Source organism: Eubalaena glacialis, chromosome 10 (genome assembly GCF_028564815.1).
Source record: "Eubalaena glacialis isolate mEubGla1 chromosome 10, mEubGla1.1.hap2.+ XY, whole genome shotgun sequence".
NCBI classification, from domain to species: domain Eukaryota; kingdom Metazoa; phylum Chordata; class Mammalia; order Artiodactyla; family Balaenidae; genus Eubalaena; species Eubalaena glacialis.
Window position 1 is genome coordinate 71,130,699 of NC_083725.1, and position 13,057 is coordinate 71,143,755.

At 54.5% G+C, this 13,057-nt stretch overlaps 2 protein-coding genes across 6 annotated transcripts in view; one reads left to right on the top strand and one right to left on the bottom strand.

Moving 5' to 3' along the window:
- Nucleotides 1-11,947, top strand: part of PGAP2 (post-GPI attachment to proteins 2) — a 33,068-nt gene extending 21,121 nt beyond the window's left edge. For 3 of the 4 annotated variants that reach the window (XM_061201344.1, XM_061201339.1, XM_061201341.1), the window contains 3 exons: nucleotides 7,235-7,289; nucleotides 7,719-7,843; nucleotides 11,474-11,947. In XM_061201344.1, coding sequence (XP_061057327.1) covers nucleotides 7,235-7,289; nucleotides 7,719-7,842 — 179 coding nt within the window. In that variant the 3' untranslated portion in view covers nucleotide 7,843; nucleotides 11,474-11,947. The remainder of the gene's footprint in view (nucleotides 1-7,234; nucleotides 7,290-7,718; nucleotides 7,844-11,473) is intronic. The other variant, XM_061201340.1, reaches the window with a different exon arrangement.
- RHOG (ras homolog family member G) lies at nucleotides 261-12,739 on the bottom strand. Of its 2 annotated transcripts, none has more exons than XM_061201346.1 (2): nucleotides 12,557-12,739; nucleotides 261-1,493 (listed from the first exon to the last, which is right to left on the bottom strand). In XM_061201346.1, the coding sequence occupies exon 2, from the start codon at nucleotides 1,423-1,425 to the stop codon at nucleotides 850-852; it is 576 nt and encodes a 191-aa protein (XP_061057329.1). In that variant the 5' UTR covers nucleotides 1,426-1,493; nucleotides 12,557-12,739; the 3' UTR covers nucleotides 261-849. The 2 variants fall into 2 exon arrangements, with proteins under 2 accessions (XP_061057329.1, XP_061057328.1); XM_061201345.1 differs by lacking the exon at nucleotides 12,557-12,739 and adding an exon at nucleotides 12,125-12,195.
- Nucleotides 12,740-13,057: the final 318 nt, after the last annotated feature.

The following is a 13,057-nucleotide window of genomic DNA, read 5'->3' on the forward strand; positions in this document are numbered from 1 at the left end:
TAGATCAGGAAGTTTTTCCTCATGCTTTGCATCCCGTCTACTACAGAATATGTGGCTGGGCCCCAGAAAAAGACTGGCCCCTCCAAGGGAGCCCAGAGCTTTGTTAGGGAAATTGGGGGGTGGGGGGACCACAATGAAGCCTATTGTCCCCTGTCCCCTCTTACAGGAAACAAAAGGCTCCCAGTCTCTGGGGAGCCCTAGCCCATGCCCGGCCCAACCCCCCATGCCCAGCACACAGGGAGGAGCCAGCGCCACTGGAGACAGTTGGTTTTATTGATGCTGATGGGGGTAGGAGGGGCCCCCAGGAGCCCAGAGGGGGTGGGGGTGGGGCTGAGTCAGTCAGCGTATGCGTAAGGCCTGGGCACATGGGGGTAGGTTAGGGCACATTCATCTTCTTAGGAGTCTGTGGCTCCTTCTCTGGGGAAGGGAGAGCGCATCTTGGGGTGGGGGGGCAATTTGAAGAGCAGCGAGGGAGAGGTTAGGGATGGCTGAGAGCTCCTAACCTGAGAGAAGGCACCACAATAGGCAGCAACATCTGTGTGGAAAGCTGGATCAACTGGTCAGTAGGGGAAAGTGGGGAGGAGGCACTGGGTTGGCTTCTTGGGGAGGGGTCCAACCTTGGCCTGGGTGAGCTCTTGAGCATACCTGGTGTTCCCAAGCAGAGTGGGGCAGGGCCCAAAGCCCCTTTCCCCGTGGGCCTCCTTAAGGAGAAAAAGGCATTCGGGGAGCCCCCTTGGCAAGGGGTGCCAGAATTAGTCCTTAAGGCACAGCTGGGGGCAGACAAGGCGCCAAGGCACAAAGGCACAACTGGTGGCGGGGCAGGGGCAGCCTCCAAGCTGAGTGCCAGGGTCACAAGAGGATGCAGGACCGCCCACGTTTGACGGGCGTGGGGTTGAGCACGGCCCGGACAGCCTCAGCAAACACTTCCTTGACGCCGTCCTGCTGCAGGGCTGAGCACTCGAGGTAGCGCACAGCGTGGATCTGCTTGGCCAGCGCCTGGCCCTGCTGCGGTGTGATGGGTGCCTGGCCCTGCTCCTTCAGGCGCCGTAGGGTGTCAGGCTGGGCTCTCAGGTCCTTCTTGGTGCCCACCAGGAGGATGGGCACGTCGGGGCAGTGGTGGCACACCTCTGGATGCCACTTGTGCCGCACATTCTCATAAGAGGGCGGACTGGCAATGGAGAAACAGATGACAAACACGTTGGTCTGAGGGTAGGAGAGTGTGCGGAGGCGGTCATACTCCTCCTGGCCCGCTGTGTCCCACAGGTTCAGGTTCACCGTGCGCCCGTCAACTGCACTCTGGGCGCTATAATTGTCGAACACTGTGGGGATGTACTCCTTGGGAAAGGCGTTGGTTGTGTAGCAGATGAGCAGGCACGTCTTGCCCACAGCCCCATCGCCTACCACCACACACTTGATGCTCTGCATGGCGGGTGCAGCTGCTGCGGTGGAGGCTATGCCTCCTTCCTCTTCTGGGCCCCTCTGGATGCAGTGACCTATGGACAGATGAGAGGGATACTCTTGGTTAGGGAGGACTCTATGCACTGGGAAGAAAGGATGGGGGCATACAGAGGGAAACCAGCTCCAGTTCTTTTAACCTGAACACCATCCTGCAATCCCATCAAGACAGACCTCAGAGAGACAGACACGAAATGGGAGAGAGGCCCTGAGACCATGCAAAGATGCTCAGGGATAAAGAGGCTGGCACTAATGTGTAATATATTATGTGAAGCACATACGTTCTGATGCCAGACTGACAAAGGTCAAAATCTGGTTCTGCTATCTCCTAGATGTATGACCCTGGACAAATTACTTAACCTCTCTATGTCTCATTTTTCTAATCTGTAAAATGGGGATAAAATAATACCTACTTCATTGGGTTGTTGTGAGGATTATATGAGTTAACTCATGTAAAGCATTTAGAACAGTGCCTGGTCATAATAAGCATTCAATAAGTATTAGCTACTTTTATTTTTCCTCCAGGAAGTATAGACACAAAAGGAGGGTGCGCATGTGTAGGGATCTACCAGATCCTCTGTCAGATGTGGACCCCTCCCACCGAGTAGACTGGAGAGGGCTTCTGGCACAAGGCAGCTGTCCCAGGTCACTCTGAGATGCAGCCCTGGGCAGAGCCTCTCCCAACTCAGGGCCCACCCTTCCTAGTGCACTGATGCTTCAACTCCAAACCGGACATCTTGGCTACTGAACGCAAACCAAAAGGTGCAATGAGAAACCTGCTGAGTAGGGGCACAATTCTCTAGACAGTTGCCCTGTCTCAATCCAGGGTGCCCTGGGGATGGGGAAAAGGAGGGAGAGCTTACCCCATCATTCTTGGAAGCATGGGAAACCCTATCTGGCCACACATACCCAGGCTGGCAACTCAGTGTAGGAGAACACTGGAGATCGAGCCAGGGCTGGAATTTGGTCTGGAATCTGTGTGTGTAATGATGAATGAGGCAGAGGCTGTGGCTCCCAGACGTCTGCATCTTCTCTCAAGGTAGGGTGAGGCAGATCCTCCAAGCCCGGCCAAAAGGGATGAACAGAAGAGTAAGACAAAAACTTGATTTTCCCCTTAATCTTCTGTCCCTTTCCTGAGACCATGGGCTGTGCCTCTGTAGAACTTGAGGGGCTTCCAGACTCTTGGGTAGAGAACACAGTGCCATTAAAGCACTATCACTGAGAAGACATGCTGGAATCAGACTGGTCAGGGATTCTAATCACAGCTCCACCAACTAGTCATGTATGATCTCGGGCAACATATTTAAGTTTCCTGAGCCTCAAATTTTCTCATCTGTAAGATGGGGATAATCTTGCCTATTGGGTTAGAGTTGGTCAGAGTATGAAATGAGCTAACATGTAGAAAGTGTTTGGCATGAGGCGTGGCACACAGGAAGTGCCAAATAAATAAGCTGCTGTAATTATCAGTGGGGTGAGTTTCAGAGGAATCCTAGCTCCAGCCATCACCCTGGTCACCTGGGCAGCTCACAGGGCCTTCAGGTGAGGAACTGCTCTTCTGAGTTCTGGAAAAGAACAGAGCTTCCGGAAACCCTGTGATTATTTATACTGCTGTGGCAAGGGTCCTCCTCTAATTGGCTACTTCCTCTCAGCCATGGGGGACTTTTTCTAGCTAGTATGTGACTTCCTTTCCCTGCTGCTCTCTCACGACCAGGCCCCTGCTCCCTGGGAGGGGACAGTCCTGTTTTAGACACACCCAGATCTCTCAAGTATCCCCCGCTCCACCCAAGCACCTTCACCACTGGCCCATTTTCTCCATTTCACTTTATACACAGCAAGACTGCACCCTGGTCTGACAACTCCTTACCCCCCAGCCTGACCTCTCAACCACTGGTTCCAAAGCCTCAAAAATCACATTGGGAGGGGGAGGGGGAATCCACCACTGGGAAGTGGAAAAGGAACTCCATGGTGTGGAACCTGCATAGGATCCAGGGCTTGGTCCCAGCTCCCTCCCAGGCCCCAGCTTCCCCTGGGACCAGCTGGGAGGGAAATGAGTTCATTCTATGAGGTTGCCTCTCTGGTTCACATTAAAAATACTTTCATCTCATTTGCATGAATGAGTGTGTGTGTTCAACCTTAGGAGAGAGGATAGAGAGCCTTGGGGTATGGATCCAGGAAGAAAATAAGGACCCTCTAGGGCAGTAGAGAATTTGGGATTGGGAGTCAAGAGAACTAACCTAAGTCCTAGCCCCAGCTCTGCTCTGCTGCTGACTCACTGTAACCAAGCATGAGGCACTTACCCTCTCTGAGACTCAGTTTCCCAATCCATGAACTGGAGAGAAAAAAGCCTGTGCAAGGGTACTAAGTGGATGAGATGAGACATTAAGGAATCTGGGAGCAGGAGATAGGATGATGGGGATAGGAAAGGCCCCCAGGAGCACGGGATGGGGGTGGGAGGGCTGATCAGTCAGCAAATGCGTAAGACCTCGGCACATGGGGACAAGTCAGGGCACATTCATCTCAGGATTCTATGGCTTCTTCCTTGGGGGAGAAGAGACAGCATCTTGGGGTGGCGGGTGTTGGTGCCATTACTTGTGTCCACTGGATTTTCTAGGAGACCCCAGCATCTCGAAAGCACAACTCCTAGGCCTGCAAATCCTCAGTTCCACACAAAGCAGGGGAGTGGGCATGGCAGTGTGACTGGGAACTCTTCCCCCTCAAGCCCAGCATTGGGCTGGCGCAGGCAGGAAGGCAAGGAGGGAACTCTGGCCGGCAGTCACAAGGCCCAAGAGACTAAAAGTACAGCTGGCTCCAGGCAGCTTTCTAGGGAGGGGTTATCAACCAGCAATCAGTAAATCAGCCCTCAAAGGAGCAAGGAGGGAGAGGGAAGCTTCCGGGCTGGCAAGGGAACAGGGACTGACACCGGAAAAGGATCACGAGTGAGGTAGTGTCCAGAAACAAGCAGGGCAGAGGCAGTATAGTATAGGGCCAAGAGCGCCGGCATCTGAATCTGACCTCCTGGGTTCACCTGCCCACTCTGCCCCTTGATTAAAAGCCCTCACACGGTACAACCCTTTATAGATCACAATATAGATCATATTACGTTTTTTTTTTGATCCTTATAACAACTCATTGGTACTATTCCTATTTACAGGTGAGGAAACAAACCCAGAGCAGTTAAAATAACCCAACGTCACACAGCTAGTCAGCACGGGAGCTAACACAGATGCCAGTTTTTTAACACAGGCCCCAGTTTTGCAATCCAAAGTCCTATGTTTTCCTCAATGTGTCACACAGCCTCCAAGTTACCCCTTAGCAGCTGACTTTGTGCCCTTAAGCAAGTAAGTCACTTCCCTTCCTGGAACCTCAGTTTCTTCATCTGTACAACAGGCATGATAAAACTCGCCCTCCCTGTCTCAAAGGGCAGCAGTGAGGATCCTGAGCACAGGAATGAATGTGCTTTATAAATTCGGAAGTGGGGTGCACAGAGAAGGTGGCAAAAGAAAAGTCTTTCATACCAAGAGGCAGGAATCATTGAGTATGCAGGTGTCTGAGTGGTGGCGGCAGCCCAATTCTCCCTCTTCAGGTCTAGTTCAGACCCTTATCTTCTCTCCCAGGACAACTCTTTTCTCTGAAATCCTATGGCCTGAACTGGGTCAAGTAAGTTCTCACAGCTCATTTAAGGAGGGCACATGCTAAAAGGTAGGGTCTAGCCTGTACCACGTAGGAAAAAGGGACGGTCAATGCTGCAGGAGGCCACACAAGGAGAGTGGCTTGCCTGGGGTTGGGGATCGACTGTGGCTTATTCATCAAGTCACTTTTTTTTTTTTTTTTAAAAGAAAAGAACTTTTGTTTAGTAAATAAATAATATTTGCAGATTAGTATAGTATTAACCATATTACAATGACTTGTTCTGGCTTTCTATTCCCAGCTTAATTCAGATCATACCTGGTCCTTCATCTTGGCATTCAGAATTCTTCATAATCTGGCAGGGGTTTTGGAGTCAGACAGACCTGGGTTTAAATCCTAGTTCTGCCACGATGAGCTAGGTAATAGTACCAACCTTATGAGGTTGTTATATGGATGAAGTGCGTTAATGCACAATGTATATATATAAAGCAGGTACTTGGCAATGTGAGTTCCCTGCTCCAGAGGGGTCTACATTGTCCTATGTAAACAAGCCAGATCATTCTGGCCTCTGAACTTTTACTCTTGCTGTTCTCTCTGCTGCCATTCCTTCTCCCCTCTCAAATCTTCCTGACTCAAGGCCTAGCTTAAGTCTCATGGTCCCACGAGGCTACTGAATTCTCCTTTCTTTGAACTTCCACAGTATGGCCACCCTTTAAACACTTCTTTGGCTCTGTGTGACTCTCCTTCTCCAGTAGTCATACATCAGTTCCTTAGCTTGTGGATGCGCCCCCCGCCCCCAACCAATACTGAAGCTTGAGCTTCTCGACTCCCCCACAGAAAAGCTGAGTAGAGAGCTTCTGACCTGCTTGCTTCTGTCTGTGTTACTGAGATGTGGATAGACAGGTCAGAAGCCCAGAACTGGACTGGTACCCCCCCAGTCAAAACTGCAATGCTGAATCTTTTTGCACAGCAATGGCAGCCAAAAGCTTTGACTGGGATAGGAAAATCTTTCCTCCCAGTAGCAGCTGGACCTGGCTCCCGCAGGGAGCACAGCCCATGGGGCTCACCCTGTCTGAGTGTAGTCCCCAGAGCCCAGCTTGTACCCAGTGGAGCCTGGTCTTGGGGTGTGGCCCAGGCAGGCCCAGAATGGGGGAGGAAAAGGAAGCAGCGGATTGCCTGATTGCCAGATCTCCTGATTGCCAGATCTCTGTGGTCGTAATAGCAGGGGAAGTGTCCCAACTGGGAGTGGAGGAGGGGAGGAATAGGCCCTAAGAGATGGGGGAGTGTGGAGGCAATGGGAACTTACTACAGCCTTCTAATCTGCCTCCCTGACATGGGGGATCCCCTTCTGCAGCCCTCCCTGAAACTCATTCTGACTATAATCCATCACTCTGGGTATTCTGATCCTAAGCTCTGGCCACATCACCCTGATCCTCTCTACAAGCAGCCTCTACATTCTCTTTCCCAAAACACATCAAGCAGCCATATTCACTGTCCCCGTGGGAATCCAGTATTTCTCCCCCATTTCCTTCCTTCAACCCCCCACCCAGCAGCTCAGAAGACTCCAGTTGCCTCAAAGGATCCCCCAATTGGTCCTCCAGAGCCAAGCACCATTGCCACCTCCTTCAGGGAAGTTTTGTAAATCACCCAAGTCACAAATGACTTATCCCATCCAAGGTCTGGTCCCATTTTCTCACAGGTGCATTATCTTAGTCACGTGGAAGCTGATCTGAATCTTCTCTCTTGTCACTAGACTGGGAGGGCCTAGAGGGCAAGGTCCTGGCTGATCTGTCTCCCCAGGCTGAGCACAGCACACAGTGGCTGTCAGTAAAAAGCTGAATGAACTCAATCTGTCCTTCATGTCTTTGCACATGGGAGCTCCTCTTCCTGGAATTCTGCTTCCTGCCCCCCCACCCTACCCCACAGCCTCCCAGTCCTTCAGGGCCCAGCTCCATTCCCCAGCTTCTCCAGGACACCACAGCCACCGCTTCTTCTGCCCTACCTTCCCCAGCACTGTTATTATGGTTCACTGTGCTGAACTTAACAGGATGCCTCCTGAGGAGGGAAATCTGTCCTGCTTACTTCCAGAAGCCCAGCAGAGGGCTGAGCAAAAGCTGCAGACTGACACACATCTCCTCTCTCATCAATTCAGATTTTGATTCTGGGAACAAGGAAGAGCCTCCATGCCCAGGAGACACCAGACAAAGGTAACTAACTTCCTCCCCCTGAGGAGTACAATTTAGAGTAATGAACACATTGGCTAGATTGCCTTGTCCTCAACTGGAAGGGTGAGAGGGGTGGAGCAGGCATAGCTCTAGCCCAGTGGTGATGAGGAAGATGCATAGGAAAAGTGGTCCTGATGAGGCTAAGGATTGGGAATATCTGAAGACCAGGATTGGTCAAGGATGAGGCCAGGGTCAGGGTCGTGGTCATGGTCAGTGTTAGAAACAGCTGCAGAAGCTCTGCCAGTCCGTCTGTTTGTTTTGAAGGGAGGAGTGGAGGAGAGATGGTACGAAGAGGCTCAAAGGGGCTGCAGCTGGGCTAGGAGGAGGAAGCTGGGGGACACATGAGGTCAGTGTGGGGCTGGGACCAGGCCAAGGGCTGAGTCTCTCTTTTTCTTCCCCTTCTCCCATCAGCAGGGACAGAACCCAAGACAGCCTAGTTCCCAGCCTTAAAAAAAAATTCACACTGGAGAATTCTCCACCTCTTGCCATTCTCCACCCTTCAGCCCCTGCAGAGGATCCTGCACTCCACAGATAGGGTAAGAGACGGAGCGAGTTGACTTTACCCACTAGGGACTGGAGAGGAGGAGGAAACAAGACAGCTATAGCTGGGAGGGCTGTGGGAGGCTGGGACCCTTTCACTCAGTCCCAGTTCCCTTCCTTCTTCTCTCGGTGTCCCAGCACCTGGGATGCTCCACACACAGTAAGTCCCAGGGTTAGGGCAGCTCTGGCTGGGGGAGCTAAGGAGGCTGCCCCTCCCCCACCAGGCAGCACAGAGGAAGGCTGAACACTTGCTTCCTCCTGCCTTCCTCCTCCCCACCTAACAGCAGCTCAGCAGTCCTGGGGCCCCATGAAAGGCCCGTGAAGTGGCACTTCCTTTGCCTTTGCTCATTTCACACGAGGCTGTGCAGAAGTGCCATCCTCCCAATCCTGCCTCCCCCACCTGAAAATACCCACAGAGAGACCCAGGGCTGCCCAGTCCCTTCAACCCCGCCCCAGATCTGAGGGGGTTTCCACAAGGGAAAAAAACATCAGGGAGGAAACTCCGGCATCTATTTTCCACTGTCAGTTGGGGCAGAGCTGGAGCAGAGCACCGGGTACCCCCCCACATTGCTGCGCCCTGGCAAAATCCTTGACACCCTCTGCCCTCTTCTCTTGTGCTTTGGGGAAAGGGGCCACAGTACTTGTCCCAGACAGATACTTAGACCTGTTCAAGGCTGGGCCCAGAGTCAGGGGCACAGCTATGAGGAGCCTCTTGAGGGAAAGAGAGTCAGAGCTATCGGTATTCTGTATGCTCTTTGGAAGTATTGATAGGCAACGTCTTAATCTTGAAGCTGAGCCACAAGAGACAAAGCTGACTAGGGTTATACAGAGGGTTGCAAGCAAATCCGGGACAAGGACCTGGGTCTCCTGACCTCCAGCCTGGGAATGGGCCCATCTCTCTGACCTCATTCAGGATGACCCTACCATGGTTTATCCCTTCAGGAAATGGGCCAAAGGGGCCAGGTTGGCGTCTGAGCCCGTTTTGCTTCCAGGGCCTCATGCCTAGCCCATGCCGGGGCATCCGTGATTTAGAACTGACATTACTGGACAGACAGCCACCCTGAACTAGCCGAGGAGAGCCTCCTCTAGGCTCAGCTCCTGGGGAGATGCCCTCCCCCCATGACATGAGGACAAAAGAGGAAGCTGGACCCTGGACAGGAAAACCGATCTGTTCTGGGGAGGCGGCCCAGGCTTTGTCTTTGGTTTCCCTCCTCACAGAACCCTACAAGCCTCACCACTAATGGGTCTATACTCTGTATGGAGAGAGGTCTTCAGTCTGGGACCACATCTTCTTCCCAGTTACCCAGCTACCCTCATTCTTATATCTTCCCAACTGTCTCGCTACAGCCACAACCTCTCAAATCTTCCTGCTTACTACCCCCTAAAAGCTCACACCAGCCACCTCATCTGCCTTAACATTTTGCCAGAAACAACTCTCCGTATTCTCAACCAGGATCTGTGACAATCTTGTATCAGCCACTTCTGTTCATGTCAAGACCTTGACCATATTTCTTTAGCCAAGACCTCAAGGGCAGCCTCCCTTGAGGGATATAGCAGGCACATATCCCCCACCCCCATCCCCCCACAAAATATTTCCCCACTTAGATTCCTCCCACCCTGGTTATATTTTTCCAGCAGTGAATTTCATGCAATTAGCTCAAACCTCCAGTGGGGCCAGATCTTGCCTGGGAGAACCCCTGTCTCATCCATCCTGTCTTCACCCTTAGAGTCCTGTGGGTTGCTCAGTTATCTAAAATAAGTACTGGTTTGGTAGGTGGGGAGTCAGGACTCCTGGGTGGTTTTTTACTGAGCCCTGATGCTGGGAAAGTGCCTTGCACACATATCCTTCCCTGAGCTGGGATTTTTATGTAGGTCCCTGGGATTTCCTGCTGGGGCCAAACCCCCCTGTACCTCCCAGAATCAGAGTAGCAGAGACAGGAGTGTGGAGGAAGGGACAATCCATGGGAGAGGGACAACGGTGAGAAGGGAAGAGGACAGAATGGGGAACAGGGATAGTCCTTAAATCTAGCTGTGCTTGGGAATCCCATAAAAAATAGCACTTGCTCCCCTCCACTTCTCTTTTCTTCTAGTGGACAGAAATGAATAGAGTAGACTTGAGGAGGTAGAGAGAAGCAGGATCTCTCAGCATGCATCCCAAAGGCTTAAAGAAGGAGCTCTAGAATGGGAACAGCAAGAGCTTATAGAGCCAGTCTGGACTGCAGTTAGCCTTGGAAGAAATTTCCAAAAGAGAGAGAATAGGGTCCTAGGTGAGGGGGGAATATTAAGGATGCGTGAAGGCAGAGGGGTGAGCAGAACTCCAGAGAGCTTCCTGGTCACCGAGGCCTTGATGCAGCCCTGGGCACGTGGGAACCTGGCCTGGGCAGGCCTTGGAAGGCAGCAGGAAAGAGGGGGCAGACACCTTTGCCTCATACCCTTCTTTTTTTCCTGAATTGGAACTACCACAGTTAAGACTGAAGTTAGACCAGCTATAGTCTTCCCTCCAGAATCCTGCCTTTACTCCTCCCTTTCCTTCCGTCACACCTAGCTGACCTGGTCCCACTGTCCCCGCCAGGTGGTGCTGGAACCAGTGAGCACTGGAGTCAGGGACCTTTAGGCTGTCCCCCAGCCTCCAGGCCTGGCCTCTTGATCAAGCACCCAAGGGTCTGGGGGATTTTGATTTCCCACGGCCTCTCTCACCAGTCCTATTCCTGTGTCACTCTACCCTGATACCCTGACTGCTACAGACTGCTTCCTCCTACCTAACCACAACCTCACCCACTGCAGGTTCCCTTCATTTTGCTGGCTTCCCCTGCTCTGAGCCCTCACAAGGCTGAGGGCAGTTATTTTGTCTCCAAAAGATAAAGATGTGGACATGCAGACACTTGCATGCACATACACATATACAGAGGTTTTCCAGCCCTTTCATCACCTCTATCAAGGGGAGGCTGCAGCCTGCCTCTCTGAACTAGGGAGGTCTGAAAAGGCTCCCCAAAGCTGGAGATAAGTGGCAGAAAGGAAAGGAGACAGAGAGGGATCCAGAGGAATGAGGGGAGATAGAAGAAACAGAGGGTGGATATGTGTGCAGGAGCCAAAAGCTGGGCACGGAAGGGAGGGGGGAAGGCCACTGCGAGAGGACCGAGGTGGACAGAGAAGCAGGGTAGGTGAGAGGTCAGGGCCCAGGCATGACTGTGGGGGGGAAAAGGGACTGAAGAGGACGCAAGAAGAGGGTGACGGAGGGTTCGTGTCTGAAGTCTGACAGAATCTGAAGAAGGAATGGAGGAAGACAGAATGAGAACATGGAGAATTCAGGGACTAATAAAGGGGACGGGGAGAAGACCAGGAGATGGCTCCTGATCATTTTCCAAGGCTAGAGCCTCGTGCTGCCTCCCAGAAGCCCTGTTATCTCCATCTCCTGAAACCAGTCCTGCTCTCCTCAAGTCCTGCTCTCCTGATGCCATCTCCTCAAGGACTACCAGTACCTCTGAATAAGAGTCCTTTCACCTCTAGTCACAGGGCAAGACCAGGTCCCTTCCTTCCTCAGTTTACCCCGCAAAGACAAAGCCAGGCACCAGGCAGCTAGGCACAGCCGATGTCTGCTCACTAAAATACCTGTTGCTCTGTTCCAGGGATGGAGAAGTTGGGCCTCAGAAAAACAGACATAAAGAGAGAAGGACTGGGGTCGGGGGGCTCCCCCACCCTCCGCCTGAGCGCAGAGGACCCTTAGGTTGCAGGCTGCGGCTGTGGGTCTGGACCGGCCTCGATCTTCCAGGGAAGGAGCTCTTTCTCCGCAGCCTCGGGCTTCAGAGGCAACAGACAGCCTCTCTCTCTACCTCACAAGTGTCACAACTGCCAAAGCAGAGGGAGCGCCTTCTCTAGCCCAGAGGCCCCTTCCTCTCAACACACTTCGTAACAGCCCCCTGCAACTCCTGGGGGCACCCCACCTCTGAGTCCCATCTCCCAGCCCTAAGCACTTCCACTCAGAGACTTTTCTCTCGGAGCGGGAGACCCTCCGACCTCAGGAGTCCCTTGCGGCTCTCGGGGGCCGCTACCGCCGCCCTTGGTACAGGAACCCACCGTCCCCGAACCGCCGCCGGCTCGCAGTGGCCCGTCCCCGCCCCGCCCGGCCGGCCGCGCCCGCCCAACTTGAAGCGAGCCGAGCACCTCCCGCCGCGGCCTCCCGCAGCCAAACTTCCCGGGCCAGCGGCCGCGTCCAGGCCGGGGCCGGCCGGGCTCCCCTCCCACGGACCCCCAGCCTGCCGGCCGGAGTCAGGCCTCACCTGGTGCCCTCCCCGCCGCGGGGGAGCTGGGGGGCGGCGGCAGCGGCTCGGGGCTGGAGAAGGAAGTGAGAGCTGGAGGCCGGAGGAAGTGGGGGGGGCGGGCCGGCCGGCGGGGCGGGGCGGGGCGCGGGGGCGGGGCGCGGGGGCGGGGGGGCGGGGCGGGGCGGGGCTCGACAAGGAAGTCCGCCGGCCGGTTCCCCCCCCGCCCCGGTCGCCCCCACCGGGTGGGTCCCCGGCCGGGTACTGGGCTCCCCCACCCCAGCCCTTTACCTCTGAGGCCCTTAAGGTCAGTCCTCCCAATCCCCTTCTTGCCACCTCCACCCCAGCAGAGGCCCTAGCCTAGGCTTTTGGCTTTTGTCCCCCCTCCCCGTATCTCGCCCCCACCAACCCCCGCGGTAAGATGCTGTGAACAGGCGCCCCTAGGCCTGGTACCTTCAGTCAAGCCCAGGGATCGAGCGATGGCCCAGGTTGGGGGTTGGCCAGAATAGGTCCGGCTGGGGCAGTCCCCACCTCTGCCCCGAGCCCCGGGGGAGTGCGGGGTGGCGGTGATTCAGCAGTGGGAAGGCCCCAGACCCCTGGGAAGGGTGTGGAGACTGGGGGAAGGAGAGCTGGCGTCAGCACCCGGGGAAAGACAAGATCAGCAGAGGCGCAGGCGGAGCCGCGGGCCCCAAAAACAGGATGTCGTGTCGTCGTTCCGCACCCGGCGGCTCCGCGCGCCTGGGCTCTGGGGAGGGGGCGGGGCGGAGCCAGGGCGTGGGGCTCCCCTCGCACCCTCTTCTCGCTGGGCGCTCAACTGCTTGGGACAGAAGGGCCGCACCCAGTCCTGAATCTTGCCGGGGCTCTGGGGACCGGCGGGTGGGCGGACTCGTGGGCGCCCTCTGGTGCTTCTGCTCCCTGGCCTTGCGCGTGGAGCTCTGACTTGAGAAAGAATAT

What these genes read in the sequence shown, in the direction of transcription:
- RHOG (XM_061201346.1), bottom strand. Translation starts at nt 1,425, where the DNA reads ATGCAGAGCATCAAGTGTGTGGTGGTAGGCGATGGGGCTGTGGGCAAG.